The following is a 20,750-nucleotide window of genomic DNA, read 5'->3' as shown; positions in this document are numbered from 1 at the left end:
ACTCTCCGGGGGTCCCAGCTGCACACGGCACTCTGACCAGCCCGGTTTCTAAACCCTGAGGATGGGAGTTCAGCAGCAAGCGGCTCCGTGAAGCCGGAACAGGTGGCCTTCCCGGGCTGCCTCCTCGGGCCACGTAATGGGGATGGTGTGGCCGGACTCCATGACCCCTGGTATCAGTGCGACTTTGTTTTTCATAAGCGATGGAGACAGATTTGGGTGAGCCTCTAACCCTGGGGTGAGTCAGAGACACGCAGACTCCCAAGGTGAAGGGCCTGCAGGTCATCTGTCCTCAGCCCCAGACCCTGGTGTCTGACCCAAGGCTTTCCTCCGCCGCCGTCTGCCCTGGGTACTAACACGCTCACCTGTTCCTGACATAACGCCTCAGGCTATTGGCTGCAGTGACATTGGAAAAGAAAATGCAGCGCCCTGGCCAGTGTGGCTCAGTTGGTTGAGCATTGTCCCATGAACCAGGAGGTCACAGTTCGATTCCCAGACAGGGCACATGCCTGGGTTTTGGGTTCAATCCCCAGTAGGGGGTGTGCAGGAGGCAGCTAAGGGATGTTTCTTTCCCTCTCCCTTCCTCTCTCAAAAAAAAAAAAATCAATAAAAGCATATTAAAAAATAAATAAAAGAAAATGTAGCAATTTTTAATAAATTTATATATTCAATTTTTACAACCTGAGATTTTTCTATTTTTAATGTTTAAATGCTCATTGCACATAATTCAATGATAGTCTGAGTAGAAATTAGTTACCTTAATATTCTTATTTGGGCCCAGCTGTGGTGGCTCAGTGGATTGAGAGTCATCCCATGGACCAAGAGGTCCCAGGTTTGATTCCTGGTCAGGGCATGTGCCTGGGGTGCAGGCTCGATACCCAGTGTGGGGCGTGCAGGAGGCAACCAATCAATGGTTCTCTCTCATCATTGATGTTTCTAGCTGTCTTTTCCTCCCTCTCTGAAGTCAATAAAAATGTACTTTTTAAAAAATATTCTTATTTTATTCAAAATAAAACAATCCTATCTGAACTTCCCAAAAAAAAAAAAAAAAAAAAAGATTTGCTTGTCAGGAACCTCAAACTCCTAGGAACCGGTGATTCCAGCCCAACCGACCTCTGGTGCATCTGTCCTTCCACTGACACCCTGTCTCTGCCAAAGCTCCCCCAGGAATTCCAGACTCACTACCCAGAATGCAACCTGCTCCGGGCCTGAGTGGTTGCAATATTGGGGCCATTCTTGTCCCAGTAGACCCCTGACTGACCTCCCTGTGGTGGTCACTGCCTGGGGCAGCCCCAGGTCCTCAGTCCATCCCCTTCACTGGACGGCCCTTCACTATGTGAGGAGAGCCGTCACACTCAAACCTTCCCTTTCTACATAAACTAGAGGCCCAGTGCACAAAATTCGTGCACAGGATGGGGGATCCCCTCTGCCCAACCTGCACCCTCTCCAATCCGGGACCCCTTGGGGGATGTCTGATTGCCACTTTAGGCCCAATCCCAGGGATCGAGCCTAAACCAGTAGTCGGAAATCCCTCTCACAATCCTGGACCACTGGCTCCTAATCGCTCACCTGCCTGCCTGCCTGCCTGGTTGCCCCTAACCCCCCTGCCAGCCTGATCGCCCCTCACTGCCTCTGTGTGCCGGCCTGATCTCCCCTAACTGCCCCCACTGCCAACCAGGTCACCCCCAACTGCCCCCTCCCTGCCGGCCATGTCGCTCCTAACTGCACCCCCAACAGCCTGGTCACCCCTTACTGCTCTCCCTGCTGACCTGGTCGCCCCCAACTGCCGTCCCCCACTGGTCTAGTCACCCTTCACTGCCCCCCTTGCTAACATAATTGCCCCCAACTTCCCCCCCTGCTGGACTGGTCGCCCCTAACTGCACCCCCCCCCCCCGTGCCGGACTGGTCACCCTAACTCCCCTCCCCTGCTGGCCTGGTCACCCCCAACTGCACCCCCTGCTGGCCTGGTCACCCCTCACTAACCCCCCTGCTAGCCTGGTCCTAGGCAGCCATCTTGTGAGGGTGTGATGGTCAATTTGCATATTACCTATTCTTTATATAGAATACCCAGATTTCCTCACTGAGTCTGCATAGAAACCTCCTGAGGCCTCACTTAGCGCACGTATACACATGACACATGAGTACTTCCTTGTGTGGGAAAAAGTCACAACAGAGATAAAAAAGAAGACTTTTGATCCCTGTTCAGCATGAGGCCACTCCTATTATCAGTGTGTGTGTGTGTGTGTGTGTGTGAGACTTCTCTCAATGTGCTTACAGGAATATCGGTACAAATGAAAATGTAGAAATGTTTGTGAAGTTTTAAAAATGCATCTAGGTACATATATGTATACTAGAGGCCCAGTGCATGAATTTGTGCACCAGTGGGGTCCCTCAGCCTGGCATGCAGGATCAGGCCAAAACCAGCTCTCCAACATCCCCCGAGGGGTCCCAGATTGTGAGAGGGCACAGGCCAGGCCAAGGGACCCCACCCGTGCATGATCCGGGCTGGGGAGGGATGTGGGAGGTTGGCCAGCCAGAGGAGGACCGTGGGAGGGCTCCAGGGTGTATTCAGCCCTTCTGGCTCAGTCCTGATTGGCCAGACCCCAGCAGCAAGCTAACCTACTGGTCAGAGCGTCTGCCCCCTGGTGGTCAGTACACATCATAGCAAGTGGTTGAGCAGCCTTAGCATATCATTAGCATACTAGAGGCCTGGTGCACGAAATTCGTGCACAGGAGGGTGTCCCTCAGCCCAGCCTGGTCCCTCTCCAATCTGGGACCCCTCGAAGGATGTCTGACTGCCCAGTGGGATCGGGCCTAAACGGGCAGTTGGACATCCCTCTCATAATCCAGGACTGCTGGCTCCCAACTGCTCGCCTGCCTGCCTTCCTGATTGCCCCAAACCGCTTCTGCCTGCCAGACTGATCACCCCCTAACCATTCCCCTGCCAGCCTGATTGATGCCTAACTGCTCCCCTGCCAGCCTGTTTGCCCCTAACTGCCCTCCCCTGCAGGCCTGGTCACCCCTAACTGCCCTCCCCTGCAGGCCTGGTCACCCCTAACTGCCCTCCCCTGCTGGCCTGGTCACCCCTAACTGCCCTCCCCTGCAGGCCTGGTCCCCACAAACTGCTCTCCCCTGCAGGCCTGGGTCCCGCCCAACTGCCCTTCCCTGCAGGCCCGGTCACCCCCAAGTTCCCTCCTCTGCCAGCCTGGTCCCTCCTAACTGCCCTCCCCTGCAGGCTTGATTGTCCCCAACTGCCCTCCCTTGCAGGCCTGGTCCCTCCCAACTGCCCTCCCCTGCTGGCCTGATCGCCCCCACCTGCCCTCCCTTGCAGGCCTGGTCCCTCCCAACTGCCCTCCCCTGCTGGGCCATAGCAAGGCCAACATCTTGTGGCGGCAATCTTGTGTCCACATGGGGGCAGGATCTTTGACCACATGGGGCAGCCATCTTGTGTGTTGGAGTGATGGTCAATCTGCATATTACTCTTTTATTAGATAGGATTATGCTTTGATTGGTTGAACAGAAACCAGTCAACTGGACACTTAGCATATGAGGCTTCTATTATATAGGACATGCATAAATTGAACTATGTGCAACTTTCTTTTTAAACTTACAAATAATGTGTATAGATTGTTGCATGGCAGAACCTAGAGAATTATATCATTTTTGTGAATGACCTCATACTGTCCTATTGTTTTAACGTTAAGTTCACTTTTCTGTTGCGCTGTCGGTGGGCATTAGGTTGCCTCAAGTATTTTTTAACAAAACCATGGTGAGCTCCTTAGACTCGCTTGTGCCTTGCTACCCTTGCATATGGTTCAGGCTGCCAATCACCCGCTTTAGTATCCGCAAGCACACAGCATTCAGTGCTCAGATGGCACCTGAGAGCCCGGAGCACGTGGGACCACCTGCTCATGCACCCGCCTACCCCTCAGTGCCTGTCACTGAGCAGCACTGTGTGTTTGTTGTGCCTGGTTCCCGTGGTGCCCGGAGCAGGGAGGGCACGGTGGGCCTCCCCTCAGGTCCCTCCTGTGGTCCTGCTGCCATTAGCACAGTCTCCGCTGCAGGTCCTTGGTGATCATCCACCACCCTCTCAGCTCACTCGCTCTCGGGGTCAGTTAGCACCTCTCCAGTCATTCTATTTATTTACTAGAGGCCCGGTGCATGAAATTCGTGCACGGGGGTATATGTCCCTCAGCCCAGCCTGCACCCTCTCCAATCCGGGAGCCCTCAGGGGATGTCCTACTGATGGCTTAGGCCCACTCCCCATAGCTCTCTGCTCTCTGTGGGGCCTGCCTGCTCCACACCGCGGCGATGGGCAAGCGGGTCCTGCTGGGTGCTGCCTGCAGGCCGTGCTTGCCCACTCCCAGGTCGCCACAGCTACAGCCAAGGAGGCCCTGCTGTCTGCTGTCAAGCTGCAGTCGCCCTGGAGTCGCTGGTCCGGCCCTGCCTGGCTCCCTGGCCCTGCCTTCCTCTCCAGCCCTTGAAGCAGCCTCGGTGGCTGCTGACCAGGTCCTCCCCCAGGGCAGCTGTGCGGAGGCCCCTGCTGCCTCACCCCGCTGCGTGCACAACCTCCTCCTGTCTGGTTGACCCGTTACGGCATCCCGGTTAATTAGCATATTTCTCTATTATATATATAGATAGATAGATAGATAGATAGATAGATAGATTTGTTTGTTTGTTTGTTTGTTTATTTGTTTGTTTTTTAATCCTCACCCAAGGATATTTTCCCATTGATTTTTAGGGAGAATGGAAGAGAGAGGGAGAGACAGAGAGAAACATCGATGTGAGAGAAACACATCAATTGGTTGCCTCCTGCATGAGCCTCAACCAGGGCCCAGGCCAGGGAGGAGCCTGCAACCAAAGTACATGTCCTTGACCAGAATCAAACCCAGAACCCTTCTGTCCGCAGGCCGATGCTCTATCCACAGAGCCAAACTGGCCAGGGCTCTCAAGTCTTTTTAAATATAAAACTGTTGCCTTCACTGGAACAGTTAATGTTCACATTGTAAGTAAAGGAGTTTTACATGGACTCCCATATTCTATCGTATTACTTTCCTCCATTCCTTTTATATTTCCAAGCTTAAAGAAAACCTCGATGTCTGTGTGCAAGGTGCTGGCTGCTCTGCTCCCCATCCAGAGGTTCTCTGAGTGGCCTGAGCCGCTGCGTCTCCCCACACCTCACAGGTGGCAGTGGCCATGCTGGTCAACCCCGCTCTGCTCAGACGCCCCTACCTTGACCTCCGGGGACGTTACAGACATACACTATACAACAATTACAGCATGCACCCCTCTTCATTGCCAGGATCTCCATATAAAAGGAATCGAGTCTGTCATCATGTTTTAAGTCCGCGTGATATGGTAAAAGAGAGTCAATTCTGGATCCGGTCAGACCCAAGTTCAAATTCAAACTCTGTGACTTCCTAGCCATAAGGCCTTTGGGAAATCCCTTGACAGCTCTGACGCCCCGTTTCCTGTGTTCTAGGATTATTGAATGTGTTTATGCATTATTCGCCATGTATTTAATAAGCACCTTCTAAATGACAGGCATTGTGCTCTGTGCTGGGCAGGCAGAATCAGCAGCACAGGTCTGCCAGGTGATAAATGTGCAGAATCAGTATCTTCATATTGTGTCATTGAAAAAAAAGGAAAGCGCTCTGAGGAATAGTTTTTACAGACAGTTAGCCCTAACCGCCGAGACCTGGGCAGGAATCAGAAGTCAGCTCCTTTTCTAAGTAGGGAGCATGCTTTGAGAGAATCCCTCGGCTCCAGGTCACGTGGGCTTTTGGTCACACATTTGTTAACTGCTCCCCAGCCATAGGGAAGTGAGCTGACACTGACAGTGGTGTGGGTTTAACCAACCATTGTGCCTGGTGCCCTGACCCAGGCTAACAAGGGTAACAGGACAGATATGTCCTCACTAGAAATTAAACCAGAGGGCACGCCCATGTCACTGAGAGAGAGAGAGAGAGAGAGAGCTGCTTCGTGACTCACTGACCTGAGAGCCAGCAGCCTTGCCTACTAGAGCCCAGCTGAGGATCAGGAGGAAGCAAATGAGACCTCAAGCCAAGTCCTTTCTCAGAGCCTTACATTTTATTTTATTTTTTAAATGTGTATATATTTATTGATTTCAGAAAGGAGGGGAGAGGGAAGGAGGAAGGGAGGGTGAGGGAAAGAGATAGAAACATTGGTGATGAGAGAGAATCATTGATCGGCTGCCTCCTGCACACCCCACACTGGGGATGGAGCCCACAACCCCGACAGATAGCCTGGCCGGGAATCGAACCGTGACCTCCTGGTCCATAGGTTGATGCTCAACCACTGAGCCATGCCACCCGGGCCTTACATTTTATTTTAGAAACAGTTGTAAGAGTTTACTTATCTGACTTTTCCACCCTACTTAGCAAATAAAAGCTGCCAATTTGAGGTGGAATACGGGGTTGCTAGAGGCAGGCATACCAACAGTAGCAGATGAAAACCCTGTTTGTGAGAGAGAAGTTAAAACCCTGGGAAAACAGAGCTGCAACAAAAGCAGTTTAGGGCCCCGAGGCGGCTGGGCTGTCAGTAGCCCAGGGTCGGGGCGCCGTTGGGAGGAGTCCCGGTCACGGTCACAGCCTGAGTCAGGGCCTGAATTCTTGCTCTTGCTGGGGTCCTCTTCGGGGGAAAGCAGAGCTATATGCAATCCCTGTAAGCAAGATCTGATTCAGAATGACACCAGTCAACATGCATCCAAAACTGAAGCAAAGGCCTGGAGCGGGACGAGAGATTTTAGTGACTGAGATCCACTTATCTGGGAAGGGTTCCTCAGAAAACCCTAGGAATTTGAAAGATGTGTTGAATTTTAAAGATGACGTGGGTTCAGATCACAGCTCTCTTGTTGGTGGCTGTGTGCCGTTTGTGAGCCTCGTTTTCCTCCTCTGTAAAACAGTAACGGCATTGTCTGCCTTTTTTTCTGTTAATCCTCACCTGAGGACATTTTTCCATTGATTTTTACAGAGAATGGAAGAGAGGGGGAGACCGACAGAGAGGGAAACATCGATGTGAGAGAGACACATTGATTGGCTGCCTCCCACACATGCCCCAACCAGGGCCAGGGATCAAGCCTGCAACCTAGGTACATGCCCTTGACCGGAATCGAACCCGGGACCCTTCAGTCTGAAGGCCAATGCTCTACTCACTGAGCCAAATGGGTTTCTGTCTGCCTTTTTAATCTCATGGGAATATTCTAAAAATGAACCAAATGGTGTGTTTAAAAGTGTTCTGTAAGCTGTAGAGCATCACAGAACATCTGCGGGAGGCGTGCAGGCCACCTCCCAGGTGTGTCTGCTGAAAGTCAGCGACCCGAGATGCAAGGAGAGAGCTTTGGGTCCCCATTATCACTTTTATAAAACATACACGCACACACACATGCACACACACGCACACACACGCACACGCACACGCACACACGCACACACGCACACTATACATATCTGACAGCTGCATGACCGTGTGTGCTGACTTAGGTAATGTTCCCCTGACCCTCGGAAGACTCCCCTTTCACCGGCTGAAGAAAGCTCTCCACCACCCTGTACACTAAAGAATTCTGTACAGATAACATTTTCAGGGCTCACTATTTTTTAACCTTATTTTTTCTACTTTAAAATTAATGCTTAGCTTTCTACCGTTGAACCTTGCAGAAATGTGTGATCTAGAGAGTGGAGATCTTCTAGACCCGGGTGCCGTCCACTCCATCTGTTAGGAGCAGTCTGGTGGCTGCGTCTTCCAGACTCTTCCCTGTGCTCTTCAGTCCTGCAGGCATTCGACAGCGCAGAGAGTTCCGAGGGAAACGTCCTTCTTTGTTGTAAAGGATGAACCTTTAGGGGCGGAAATACACTTTCTACCCTAGAAACTCTTCCATCTTCCGTCTCCTGCTCCATTCCTGTGACTCTGGCCTCGCGCGTCCTCCTCAGCTCTCGCCTGGCGATCGCAGGGAACAGCTCTCCACTAGTTCCCTGCGCACAGCTGCCACCATCGATGGACTACAGAAATCTCACCGGGCGCTCCCTTTACTCACACTTTCCTCCCCGTAAGCGCCTCTGCCTGGCACAGGGCTCTGTGGTGGGCCTGGCTGCTGGCAGGCCTGCCCGCCCCTCGCGGAGCCGCCAGCCAGTCCTCCTGAGCCGGGGGCTCTCTCACCTCTGTGACCAGGCGAGCTCTCCCTTCCCTGGGCGGCCAGGACTCTGGTCTGGAGGAGCTTTCTCATCTCACTCCTTTCCCTAGAGGCCGGCCCTCCCCTGTACCCCCCCGCAGCAGAGTGGCCACACTTCCCATGGCTCCCAGTACTGTGCGGAGGTGATTGCTTTTCTTTCTTTAAAAAAAAAATTTTTTTTTTATTTCAGAGAGGAAGGGAGAGGGGGAGAGATAAACATCAATGACGAGAGAGAATCATGGATCGGCTGCCTCCTGCACGCCCCGCACTGGGGATTGGGATCGAGCCCACAACCCAGGCCTGTGCCCTTGACCAGAATTGAACCCGGGGCTTCAGTCCGCAGGCCCACCCTCTATCCACTGAGCCACACCAGCTGGGATGGTGATTGCGTTTCTACTTGTCATCTTCTAATTAATCTGGGAAGTTCTTACTCGTCTTTGTGTGCCTAGTTTCTCTTTGTATACAGCAGGTGCATACTAAATCTTTGTTGAACTAAGTTGAACTGGGCCCAGCTGGCATGGCTCAGGGGTTGAGCGTCCACCTATGAACCAGGAGGTCAGGGTTCGATTCCTGGTCAGGGCACAGGCCCGGGTTGTGGGGCTCCATCCCCAGTGTGAGGCGTGCAGGAGGCAGCCGATCCATGATTCTCTCTCATCATTGATGTTTCTCTCTCTCCCTCTCCCTTCCTCTCTGAAATCAGTAAAAATACATTTTAAAAAATAAAATGAGCTGAACTGGGAAGAAGACCGCTATGGGGAGGAATGTGTGTTCCCAGCATGCCACCTGGCAGGGCCCACCGGGGCCAGGGCCCGGCAGAGGCTCCCTGGGGTCTCCGGCTTAAGGACAGAATTACCGAGAAACCCCCCGACCCTGTGTTTCCAGCCAGGCTGTGCCTCTGAGGGACAGGCCTCCAGGTCACGGCCGTCTCCCAGGAAAGGCAAAGGGACTCCACCAGCCCTGTGCCAACTGGATTTCCACAGCGATGTAGGTCCCACATGTGCATGCCCGGCTACGCTTGTTTCCAAGTGAGCACTACCCGTGAAAACGTGGGCACAGCGCACAGATGTGTCAGCAGCACACGGCTGGGGGGAAGGCTCCGGGAGCCGGTGACTGCCCTAGACCAGCAGAGGCAGAAGAAGGAGGGGTGCGGTGGGGAGAGAAGGAGGGGGAGAGAAGGAGGGGGAGAGAAGGAGGGGTGCGGTGGGGAGAGAAGGAGGGGGAGAGAAGGAGGGGTGCGGTGGGGAGAGAAGGAGGGGTGCGGTGGGGAGAGAAGGAGGTGCGGTGGGGAGAGAAGGAGGTGCGGTGGGGAGAGAAGGAGGGTGCGGTGGGGAGAGAAGGAGGGGGAGAGAAGGAGGGGTGCGGTGGGGAGAGAAGGAGGGTGCGGTGGGGAGAGAAGGAGGTGCGGTGGGGAGAGAAGGAGGTGCGGTGGGGAGAGAAGGAGGGGTGCGGTGGGGAGAGAAGGAGGGTGCGGTGGGGAGAGAAGGAGGGGTGCAGTGGGGAGAGAAGGAGGGGTGCGGTGGGGAGAGAAGGAGGGGTGCGGTGGGGAGAGAAGGAGGGGGAGAGAAAGAGGGGTGTGGTGGGGGAGAGAAGGAGGGGGAGAGAAGGAGGGTGCGGTGGGGAGAGAAGGAGGGGGAGAGATGACAAACCGCATCCACACACCGGAAAGCCCGAGGCCAGCCACCGGCTGAGAAACACTTTTGAGAGTTTGATTCCAAGAACGCGCTCAGCACCGCACTCTCCTTCTCTCCCCACCGCACCCTCCTTCTCTCCACCTCCTTCTCTCCCCACCGCACCCCTCCTTCTCTCCCCCTCCTTCTCTCCCCACCGCACCCTCCTTCTCTCCCCACCGCACCCCTCCTTCTCTCCCCCTCCTTCTCTCCCCACCGCACCCTCCTTCTCTCCCCATCACACCCCTCCTTCTCTCCACCTCCTTCTCTCCCAACCGCACTCTCCTTCTCTCCCCCTCCTTCTCTCCCCCTCCTTCTCTCCCCCTCCTTCTCTCCCCCTCCTTCTCTCCCCCTCCTTCTCTCCCCCTCCTTCTCTCCCCCTCCTTCTCTCCCCACCGCACCCTCCTTCTCTCCACCTCCTTCTCTCCCAACCGCACTCTCCTTCTCTCCCCCCCCGCACCCCTCCTTCTCTCCACCTCCTTCTCTCCCCACCGCACCCCTCCTTCTCTCCCCCTACTTCTCTCCCAACCGCACCCCTCCTTCTCTCCCCCTCCTTCTCTCCCCACCGCACCCCTCCTTCTCTCCCCCACCGCACCCCTCCTTCTCTCCCCACTGCACCCCTCCTTCTTGCCTTTGCACTTGTTTGCGGGCAGAGCTGCCCTCTGGGTGGCCAACCAGCAGCACTGAGCGGTCCTCCTCCCTGGACAGCGTGGCTCTGTGCCTGCCTCCCAGGTAGGTTCCCAGGAGAACCGGAAGGGACCAGGATGAGAGAGAGCCCGTCAGTCCAGCCCCCACCACAGGGCCCTGGGCATCCCAGGAAGGCGGTGGGCAGTGCAGGGTTATAGCTGTTCAGTCCTGGGCACCATGGCGTATGCGAGAATGTTCTCTTTAAAAAAGACCACACATCTTTTCCTTGACTTCAGAGACATAGAAACGTCAATGATGAGAGAGAATCATTGATTGGCTGCCTCCTGCTTGGACCCTACTGGGGATGGAGCTCGCAACCCGGGCCTGTGCCCTGACCAGGAATCAAACCCTGGACCCTTCAGTCCGCAGGCCGATGCTCTGTCCCCTGAGCCACACCGGCCAGGGCCAGAGAATGTGTTCTCCAGGAGAACACGACCCCTTTCCCCGCGTTTTTAAGCTGAATCCATGGGCTCTCGTGCCAGGCGCGTTAGTTAGATGTCGGGCTTTCCTGCATGTGTTCGGTTAGCAACGCTGAGTCCTGGAACCTCCGCCAATGCCTTACTCACACGACTGAGAAGCGTGTTGCATTTCCAGAGCAGGTGAGAGCCGGAAAAGCAGGGACTTCCTTTTGGAAAGTTCTTTCCAGGAGGCAGCAGCTCCCGGGGGCCCGGGTTTAGGGAAGGGCCGTCTCCTGGGCTCCCCCGCCTGGAAGCGGGGCTGCCAGGGAGGGGTCCCAGCGCAGGTGTGTGCGGGCTGGCCGCCACGGCCTGACCGGAGGTCGCCTTGGGTGAGGCCATCTCCCCAGCTCTCCCAGCCTGTCCATCGGGGAGGAGTTTCCTGCCTCCCCACCCCACCACTTGGAATATATTTTTAGGATATTTTCGTGCGCAGCCTTTGCCAACCCTTTATAAATCAGTTACAAAACAGAAACTCTTCCTCACCGCTGGGCAGGAAGAGAGAAGGGGAGAAAGAGAAAAAACACCCCCTGCCTGTAATTGAAGGCAGGTTGAGAGATGTTCGCGCTTTGAAACTCTCCTTCTTGTGAAATGTTTATGAAACATTTTCCACAAACGAGTTATGCAACCGGGACAACAGCTTTGATGGCTCCCATCACCAGTGGTTGCCCATTCGCGTTGGCTGTGCCGCCCCCGCCCCCGGGGAGGGCCTGCCGAAGGCCATGGAGCCGGTGAGCCCCGAGGCCCGGGTCCGAGGGCGGCCGGGCCAGAACCCCTCCCGTCCGTCCCGGGCCTCCTCGCGCCCATGCCGGCCGTGCGGGCCTGCTGGGCAGGAAGGGCACCGGAGGGAGAGGCCCAGCCTTGTCAGGGTCCTGCCGCCACGTGGCGGGCAACTTGGGCCACGGGGCCGCCCTCTGGGCCTGCGGGGCTGGGCGGGCGCACCGGTCCCCGCCGCAGGGGCTCTGCCTCCTGCGGGCCGCGGCGCGGGAGCTCGCTGGGCTCGGAGGCGGTGACCCCGCACCCACCCCTCCGGGCTCCCTGCCGAGCGCAGCGGGGTGGCCGGTGTCGGGGACTCGCCCCGGGCGTCGGGGGAGTCCTGCCGGCGGCTGCGGGCGGCCGGGCTCTCCCCGTCGGGGCGGTGGGTTTCCGGCCGCCTGCCTCGGGCTCTCCCGGGAGAAGCCACGGGGACCCGCGGGAGGCGCCGGCCTCACCCCGGCCACCCCAGCGGCGGCCCCGTGTTCGTTCCCGAGCCCCGGGCCTCCGGGCCGGCGTGTGCGGAGGCGGCGGGCCTGGGCCACTCGCCTTCCGCTCGGGGCGCTGGGCGTCTCCTCTGGGGCGACCGGAGCGGCTCGCGCCCGACGGGGACGGGTTCCGGGACGGACGGTGGAAAGGGACGGGGACGCTCAGAGGGGCGCCGGGCGCCGGGCGGGATCGCACTCCCCGGGCTGGGAGCCAGGCCCGGGGCGGGGGGGGGGGGGGGTCCCGGGCGGCTGGCGCGGGGCCCAACTGATAGGGCGGGCGGGGCGGGCGGGCCGCGTGCTTTCCAGCCCCGTCATCGCCGCCCCCGGCTCCGCCCCGCGCTCGGGACCTGCCGCTTGCCTGGCGCTGGGGCGCGGCCGGAGCCCGCGAGGGGTTCCACTGCTCCCCGCCCCACGCCCTCCTCCCGCTCCGCCGGCGCCCCCGTTGCTCCGGGGGGGGGGGGGCTGCTGGTGGTGTTGGTTTTAAATAAGCCGTTTACCCTTCATTTCGAGCTTTTAAAAGTGTCCTGTGTGGTTTAGACCGAGAACTCCAATTTGTGGGGAAGAATTGGGGTGCCAAGTGCTGGTGGAGGAACTGAGGGGCGTGGGGGGGAGGCTGAGCCTGGGGGCCTCCTGAGTGAGGGCGGGGGGGGGGCTGTGGGGGGTCCCTCCTGAGTGAGGGCGGGGGGGGGGGGGCTGGGGGGGGGGGGCTGTGGGGCGGGGGGGGCTGTGGGGGTTCCCTCCTGAGTGAGGGCGGTGGGGCTGAGGGGGAGGGGGTGCAGGGGGGCTGTGGGGGAGGGGTGCAGGGGGGCTGAGGGGGAGGGGGTGCAGGGGGGCTGAGGGGGAGGGGTGCAGGGGGGCTGAGGGGGAGGGGGTGCAGGGGGGCTGAGGGGGAGGGGGTGCAGGGGGGCTGAGGGGGAGGGGGTGCAGGGGGGCTGAGGGGGAGGGGTGCAGGGGGGCTGAGGGGGAGGGGGTGCAGGGGGGCTGAGGGGGAGGGGGTGCAGGGGGGCTGAGGGGGAGGGGTGCAGGGGGGCTGAGGGGGAGGGGGTGCAGGGGGGCTGAGGGGGAGGGGGTGCAGGGGGGCTGAGGGGGAGGGGGTGCAGGGGGGCTGAGGGGGAGGGGGTGCAAGGGGGCTGAGGGGGAGGGGGTACAGGGGGGCTTTGTGAGTTTTTGGAAAGCCCCCTCTGCGCCCACCACTGCGCCTCCTCCCTCCTGCCTCCTCGGGTGCGAGGAGCAGCGGGGTGCGTGCACGTGGGCAGGAGGCGCCGCCCCCCCGCGCCCAGGGCTCCCTCTGAGGACAGAGCGTGGGGCCTGAAGGGGGACGGCAGTGGGGCCGGTGCCCGCCGGGAGCGGACCTCCGCGGAGCCGGGTGGGGGTGGGCGTGCGGCTCCGTGCGCTCTGCCCCCGCCCCCGCGGCACCCGCTCCTCCGCCCCCAGGGAGCCCCGAAGCGCCGCCTTCCACAGGGCCGGTGCTCCGGCCCCTCCACGGAGTCCAGCTGGAGCAGCGGAAACCAAGCAGCGCCGCCCGGACCTCTGTGGGAGGTGGTGGGTCCTGGGCCCCCCCCCGCCCCGCTGGGCAACCGCACGCAGGCTGCGAGGAGGGGCCCCATCGCTCCAGGGCGCCCGGCCCGAGGGGGGGGGTGGTAGGGAGCTTGGAGACCACCCCAGGCCCCTGGGCGCCACTGCCAGTGCGGGGAGACCCCCGCAGGGAGCCGGCGGGCCCGGGGCAGCTGCAGGGGCCGCTCAGCTGCGGGGGGGGGGGGGGGTCAGGAACAAGGGGGAGCTGGTCTTCAGATCAGTGACCTATGAACTCCAGACTTTGGGACTCTGGACAATGAGAACCTGAGGAGGGGGCGGGTAAAGGGCTGCTGTGCGGGGAGGTTTTAAAATGTCATTCAGGATCACCATCCCTTCAGGAAAGCAGCTCTGACACCCCAAGAACATCGTCTCGGTTCCCTTCCTCTGCTCCCTGAACCCCGAGAAGCATCTCCCTGGGCCCGCCTGCGGGCTGGGACTCGGGGCCACCCCCTCTGCCCCCCACCTCCGGGCCTGAGGGGCTCACACACAGGAAACTCCAGGGGCGCCCAGTGGGCTCTGCGCTGGCGCTTTTTTTTTTTTTTAATATATTTTTATTGATTTCAGAGAGGAAGGGAGAGGGAGAGAGAAACATCCGTGAAGAGGAGAACCATGGATCAGCTGCCTCCTGCACGCCCCTCCTCCCCACTCCCCCCCCCCCCCCCAACCCGGGGCAGAGCCTGCAACCTGGGCCTGTGCCCTTGACTGGAACCGAACGGTGACCTCCTGGTTCATAGGTCGACGCTCAGCCCCGGAGCCGGGCGCTGGCTCCTCATTTTCTGACTCACCACTGTCTCCTGCCCTGAGCTTCTCGAAGTCTCCCTGCCTGTTGGCCTGGGCGGCCCAGACTGAGCCCCCCGCCCGCCTCCATTACAGATCAAAACCGAGGACCTCGGCGACTCCCTGCAGCAGACGCTCTCACACCGGCCATGCCCCCTGAGCCAGGGACCGGCCATGATGCCTGGGAGCCAAGTGTCTGGGGTAAATGCCAGCCCTGCGTGAGCCCTGGTGGGCAGTGGGTTCGTCCGCAGCACGATGCGTGCCCTCTGGGTGCGGTGAACCTGTGTTGGTCTAAAGAGCCCCTGCAGGGGTGCGAAGAGGTGGGAGAGCTGGGGTGGAGGTGAGGTTCCAGAGCAGTCCTTTCAAAAGCAAGCCTGGCTGGTCACAGGGAGGGGGGTGCCCTCCCAGGGGAGAAGGGAGGCGACCCTGCAGAGACAGCTGGCCTGGCGCTGGCCCAGCAGCCACGCTAGTGACAGGCGTTTCTGTCCGCACGCCCCTCCCCCTGCAAGTGCTTCCGTCAGAGCCAACTGGAGGGGGTCCTGGCCCAGGGAGGGAGGAGGCGCCCAGCGGCCCGCAGTGTGTGAGCAGGCGTTCCTGTGGGGCCCTGTCGGGGCCTGGCTCACCGGGGAGGCGAGAGGTACCCCTTCTCCGGCCGCATTTAAAACGGGAATACGCACCCATCCCTCGGCTTGCGAGGAATCTTGGGCTGGGATGTCCGTGCTCTGGGCTGGGGGAGGAGCCCGGGAGATGGACTTTCTGTGGAACCCAATGGGTTTTCCTGAGAACTAAACTGCTGCCTTCCTCCGGGAAAGATGGTTCGGGCCCAGAAAGCAGCCAAGACATGGCTTCCAGCACAATAAAGTGCCATGAGGTGTTTAAAACTTGGACAATTGGGACTGCGTGTCGTTTTAGAGTAAAGTCTGAGACGTGAGAAGACTTAGCCTCGCCCCAGGGCCATTGCATTCTCATGGGGGCGGGGAGGGTGGCGGGCAGGACTGACACACGTTAAACAAGAGGCCAGGCTGCAGGGCCAGCGGGCGGCCAGCATTAACGGAGCAGCTGCTGCGTCCCAGACACTGGGACACGCAGGGGCACAGATCAGGTCATTGCCGCACACGCCCGCGTCTGAAGACCTGGAAGAGATGGGCAGCGGGCGATGGGACCGGTCTAGCGTGTGAGTCCTGTGACGTGTGTCTCTCCCCCGCGCAGGATCTGACGGCCCTCCATCCCCTCCAGCAGCTCGTGCTGGTTCCCGGCCACTTGCAGTCCGTGTCGCAGTTCCTGCTCTCTCAGACGCAGCCGGGGCAGCAAGGTGAGGCCCGGCTCACGGGGACCAGGCGCAGCACGTGCTGCTGCGGGCCCTGCTGCGGGCTGGCCAGGGAGCCTGCTGGGACCTGGGCGAGGGGCCAGCCGCTGCTGTTAGATCAGCTTCTAATCACGGCCTGAGCCAGGGACCCTGCCTTGCCCCTCCAGGCCGTTGCCTTCTCTTCTTCCTTCTCCCATCTTCCTTGATTTCACGGCCACTTGAGGCTGAAGGGGGGGTGGGGGCCTGGGCGGGACCTGGGCAGTGCAGGAAGGACTGGCTCCTGGGAGATGCCATGCAGACGCCCCAGTTCTCTACCGGTCCCTCAGGAAGCCGGACCGTGAGGCCTCGGTGGAGCAGCAGTGCCACCCACAGGCTGCCGGCTTGCTTTGGCCAGAACATAGCCTCCAGGAACCTGGCCAAGAGCAAGGGTTAGATTTATAACAATTGTGCCCTGGCCGGTGTGGCTCAGTGGATAGAGTGTCAGCCTGTAGACCAAAGGGTCCCGGGTTCAATTCCGGTCAAGGGCACAGGCCTGAGTTGCAGGCTCCTCCCCGGCCCTGGCCCTGGCCCTGCATGTTTCTCTCACATCGATGCTTCTTTCTGTCTTCCGCTCTCTCTGAAAATCAATGGGAAAATATCCTCAGGTGGGGATTAACAAACAAACAAATAAATAAAGTACAGAATGTTTATAATAATCGCTAACATCACCTGAGCATGATGTGCCAGGAGCTCTGCTGAGTGGTTTTCCTGATTTATCTTTCAAAATCACTGTGTGCACCGGATACTCATATTATGCCTCTGGTGACCTCCTAGGAAGTTCCAGAATTATCTGTCTAAAACCCTTGCTCTTGACCCACCACTGTGCCACCTCTCTGCCTCCTGTAGCCATCAGCTTGCCCAAATGTGATGGCTGTGGTCCTGCCCTCCGCGCTGCCTGCATCCAGCCCGTTCTCGATGCCGGCATCTCGGGTGTCACCATCATGATGAGCCAGAACGTATTTGAACCTTGAAGCATTTGCTTCGGCAGAATAATACACATCACACTCCTGGGCCAGGAAGGGAAGGTAGCGCTGAATTCGGTATCTTTTTGGTCGACAGTGATATGAAATTGACCCAGGCATATAGCCAACAAGGCCAACATATAATACTGAGCAAACCACAAACAATTAAAAGCCCAATTCAAAATCTGGAGTCAGAAAAGCTCATTGGTAGAAATTACCAGCTGTGGTTCTTGGGAAACTTACCTTAACCTCTCTGAGGGTTATGTCCTCCTCCATAAAAAAGAAGAATAGTAAAACTCGACCTCCCAAGGTGATCGAGGGTCACCTGAAATAAAGCAGTGAAAAGGCTTTGTACACTTCAAAACACAACACAAATGTTAGGTTACAATCAGCACTCCCAGGCCAGGGTTCTTGCCCGTTTATTTTCATAATGAAAAACCGCCCTGGCCGGATGGCTCCATGGATAGAGCATCGGCCTGAGGACTGAAGGATCCTGGGTTCGATTGCACTCAAGGGCACGCACCTTGGTTGCAGGTTGATCTGACCCCTGGCCCTGGTCAGGGCTCGTGTGGGAGGCAACCAATCGATGTGTTTCTCTCACATCAATGTTTCTCTCTCTGTCTTTCCCTCTCTCTTCCACTCTCTCTTAAAATCAACGGAAAAATATCCTCGGGTGACGATTAACAAAAAGAAAAAAAAAAAAAAGTCCTGACTTCTTTTGTAGACTGAGGAGCATAACGTTAAACATCAGCTGATGCTCTCCATCAGTGACCTAACCCGGCTTGGGGACCACAGACACTCTGAGGCTGAGCTCTGTGCTGAGCGATCAGGGTGACCCCCTTCTGCTGTGGGGTGTGGTGGCCTCTCTCCGAGTGGCCCGGGAGGCCTGGCTATGACCTTCCCCGAGGTCACTGGCATGACCACCAACCAGGAGCCTCCTGCAGGGACACCGGCCCTGGGGAGGGGGGAGCGGGTGGAGCAGGGGAGTCCCACCCCCAGATGGAGTCTCCGAGGCCTGGCTGCTCTCCCTTCCTCAGCCCTTCCCCCAGCGTAAAGTGTCCGGCCTGGGGTGTGCCACCCCCCCCCCCTCTCCCCCCACATGGCCCGGCAGCGTGCTCTGACATCCTTGCCGATGGGCGGGGCCTGTGGAGCTGTCCAGGCAGCAGGACCTTCTCAGCTGCAGCTGGAACCCTTAGTCCTCACACCCGCATCTCCTGCCCGCGGGGTCTCTCCAGCCTCCTTCCCTCTGGGCTCCCCCAGCCCTGGTGTCCACCTCAGAGCAGATTGCTGGGCCCTCCTCAGCCTCGGCCCCGGCCCGGGCAGGCGGGCGGGCGCAGCAGGACTGGTTTGGGGACTGCTGTTTACTTCCGCTTCTCCCTGGGTCTGCTCTGCCTCGGCCTGTGGCGATGGCTGGCAGTGCCCGTGGGGGCCTCTCCCGGGCTGGAGGTGGGCTGGGGGGCTTGGTTCATTCGCGGGGGGTGAGGAGCGTGGTCAGGCTTCCAAAGCTGCAGGGGGGGGGGGTCACAAGGCCTGGCTTTCATTCCTGTCCCTGTCCCCCTCTCACCAGGTCTGCAGCCCAATCTCCTCCCCTTTCCACAGCAGCAAAGCTCCTTGCTCCTCCCACAGCCTGGACCCGGCCTGGCGTCCCAGGTAAACCCCACACTCCCCGGTGTCCTCTGGGAGTGCCTCTGCTTGACGGAGCTCAGCCATGGTCTTCCTCCAGCCCCTTAGCTGGGCTCTCACCCCCGGGAAGAGGGAGTAGCAGGGGACTCGCCCTCTTGGTAGGCGGGCGAATGACAGCCACAGCCGGGGAGGGTGGGCCGCTGTCAGAGGTGGAGGCAGAATGAGGACCCAGTGACCAGCTCGTGGCCTAGCCCCCTCCATGGTGCAGGCACCTCACCCCCAGCCAGGCCCTAGCAGCAGTCACCTCAAAACCAGCGGTCAGCTAGCTCCACAGGACACCACGGTGATGGCCACCCAGCCTGGCGCTCATACGCCCCGAGGGGGGACCAGAGTCCCTTGGGCCTGACGTCCCAAGACCATAAAGCCAGTGGCTCTTCCCTGCGCCTGGGCCGAAGACAGCCTCATGTCGGGGGGCACACTTGGCAAGAGTGCCCGGCTGTGCTGTGGCTGCCGCTCTCCTGTCTGCACAGCTGCCCGAGGTGGTTCTGCAGAAGTGGGTGTGCGGGAGGTTGCAGGGACCCCAATGCCCCTTCTCTACGCGGAGATTCCCAGGGATCACTAAGGGCCCTGGCTCAGCAGGGGCACCTGGGGGGACAGTGCCACCTAGTGGCTCATGGGAACGGGACACTAGAAGCATAAGCTCCCAAGAGCATCCTGGACTGTGACAGCGACTGGCCTAGAGCCGTGGTCGGCAAACATGCGGCTCTTTGTCCCCTTGAGTGTGGCTCTTCCACAAAATACCACGTGCGGGTGCGCACGTACAGTGTGATTGAAACTTCATGGCCCATACACAGAAGTCGGTTTTCCACTCTTAAAAGAAATTTCAATCGTTGTCCTGTTGATATTTGGCTCTGTTGACTAATGAGTTTGCCGACCACTGGCCTAGGGCGATGGCAGTAAGATGGAGGCAAGGGGTGAATGAGAGATGTTGGGGAAGTTGAATCAATGCAATTTGGCATCTAGTTGGATGTGAAGGGCTAAGTGAAGGTCTTAGCAAAGAACTTGGTGTTTGATGAAAGAACAAATAAACGGATGAAAAGGAAGTCTCAAGAAGACAGAGCTGTGTCCGAGGTCTGGTCTGTATCAGCGGGATCAGATCCAGAGCCTTCCTAAAGGATTCCATCCCAAAAGGCCCTTCGCTGGAAGAGTCCTCAACTTCCTTCAGGTCCTTACGTCCTCATCATAACGACCTGTCGTCATGGTAACCCTGAGAGTCTTGGGTGAGAAAAGGCACAAAGTTAGCCCCAGTCTAGAAGAGCAAACAGGGAAGGAGAGAGCAGAGGGCGGGCTTAGGCCGCGTTGGCCACATGGGCAGAGGCCCTGCGCTGGCCCCTTGGCCTGGGTGACCTTCCTTCCTTGGGGGATGATCGATGTCTTCAGGTCCAATGGATGCCTGGCCCCAAATGGGGACAACATGGATGCTAGGTTTAAGGATCCGTTTTCCTATGAAAATAAACGAAAGGAACAAGTTCTCCTGACAACCACAAATGAGACCACAGTGCACTGAGAGAGCACTGGAATGCCTTTGATTAAAAAAAAAAAAGAGCAGCCCCGGCCAGTTTGGCTCAGTGGATAGAGGCCGGCCCACGGACTGAAGGGTCCTGGGTTTGATTCTGATCCAGGGCAGGTACGTAGGTTGCAGGTGTGATCCCGGCCCAGGTTAGGGCACGCGTGGGAGGCAGCCAATTGACACCAATGTTTCTCTCACTTCGATGATTCTCTCACATCAGTGTTTAACTCTCCCTCTCCCTTCCACTCTCTCTAAAACTCATGGGAAAATATCCTTGGGTGAAGATTAACAAAACAAACAAAGAAAAGCAAAACCCAAAACATTCTGATGAATGAAAAGGGGTGGGTTAGGGTGTAAAATGCCGCCACAGGAGTCTGGCCTCGTGCAGAGTTCTCGGGAGGAAGCCGCTGCCCGTGTGGAACACCTCGGCCGCTGTGCTCTGTGGGGAGAGCAGACAAAGCCAACAGCCCTGGCTGCTGAGAGGGCTCTTTGGGGTCTGCACCCCGCCTGCTGGCTCCTCTTACGGTGGGAAACCCACGGGAGGGCGACAGCGTCCCCAAGTCGGTGAGGCACAGACTGACCCAGGTGACTGCCCGCCCTTCGGACGGCCGTTTCCGCTTCCTGCCAGTGAGGCCGTCTTCCAAGCCGGCCCATCAGGAAAAA

The 20,750-nt window shown here is 58.4% G+C and overlaps 1 protein-coding gene across 4 annotated transcripts in view; it reads left to right on the top strand.

Moving 5' to 3' along the window:
• The window catches only part of POU2F3 (POU class 2 homeobox 3), a 93,012-nt gene that overhangs the window by 52,706 nt on the left and 19,556 nt on the right, over positions 1 to 20,750 (top strand). For 3 of the 4 annotated variants that reach the window (XR_008557974.1, XM_054725363.1, XM_054725364.1), the window contains exons 4-6: positions 14,684 to 14,788; positions 15,797 to 15,899; positions 18,462 to 18,544. Coding sequence is in view for 3 of the 4 variants with exons in the window: in XM_054725363.1 (XP_054581338.1) it covers positions 14,684 to 14,788; positions 15,797 to 15,899; positions 18,462 to 18,544 (291 nt within the window). In the remaining variant the exon portion in view is untranslated. The remainder of the gene's footprint in view (positions 1 to 14,683; positions 14,789 to 15,796; positions 15,900 to 18,461; positions 18,545 to 20,750) is intronic. The other variant, XM_054725365.1, reaches the window with a different exon arrangement.

Source organism: Eptesicus fuscus, chromosome 13 (assembly GCF_027574615.1).
Source record: "Eptesicus fuscus isolate TK198812 chromosome 13, DD_ASM_mEF_20220401, whole genome shotgun sequence".
NCBI classification, from domain to species: domain Eukaryota; kingdom Metazoa; phylum Chordata; class Mammalia; order Chiroptera; family Vespertilionidae; genus Eptesicus; species Eptesicus fuscus.
The sequence above is the reverse complement of the archived record's forward strand: the minus strand, read 5'-3'. Positions and strand labels throughout refer to the sequence as shown.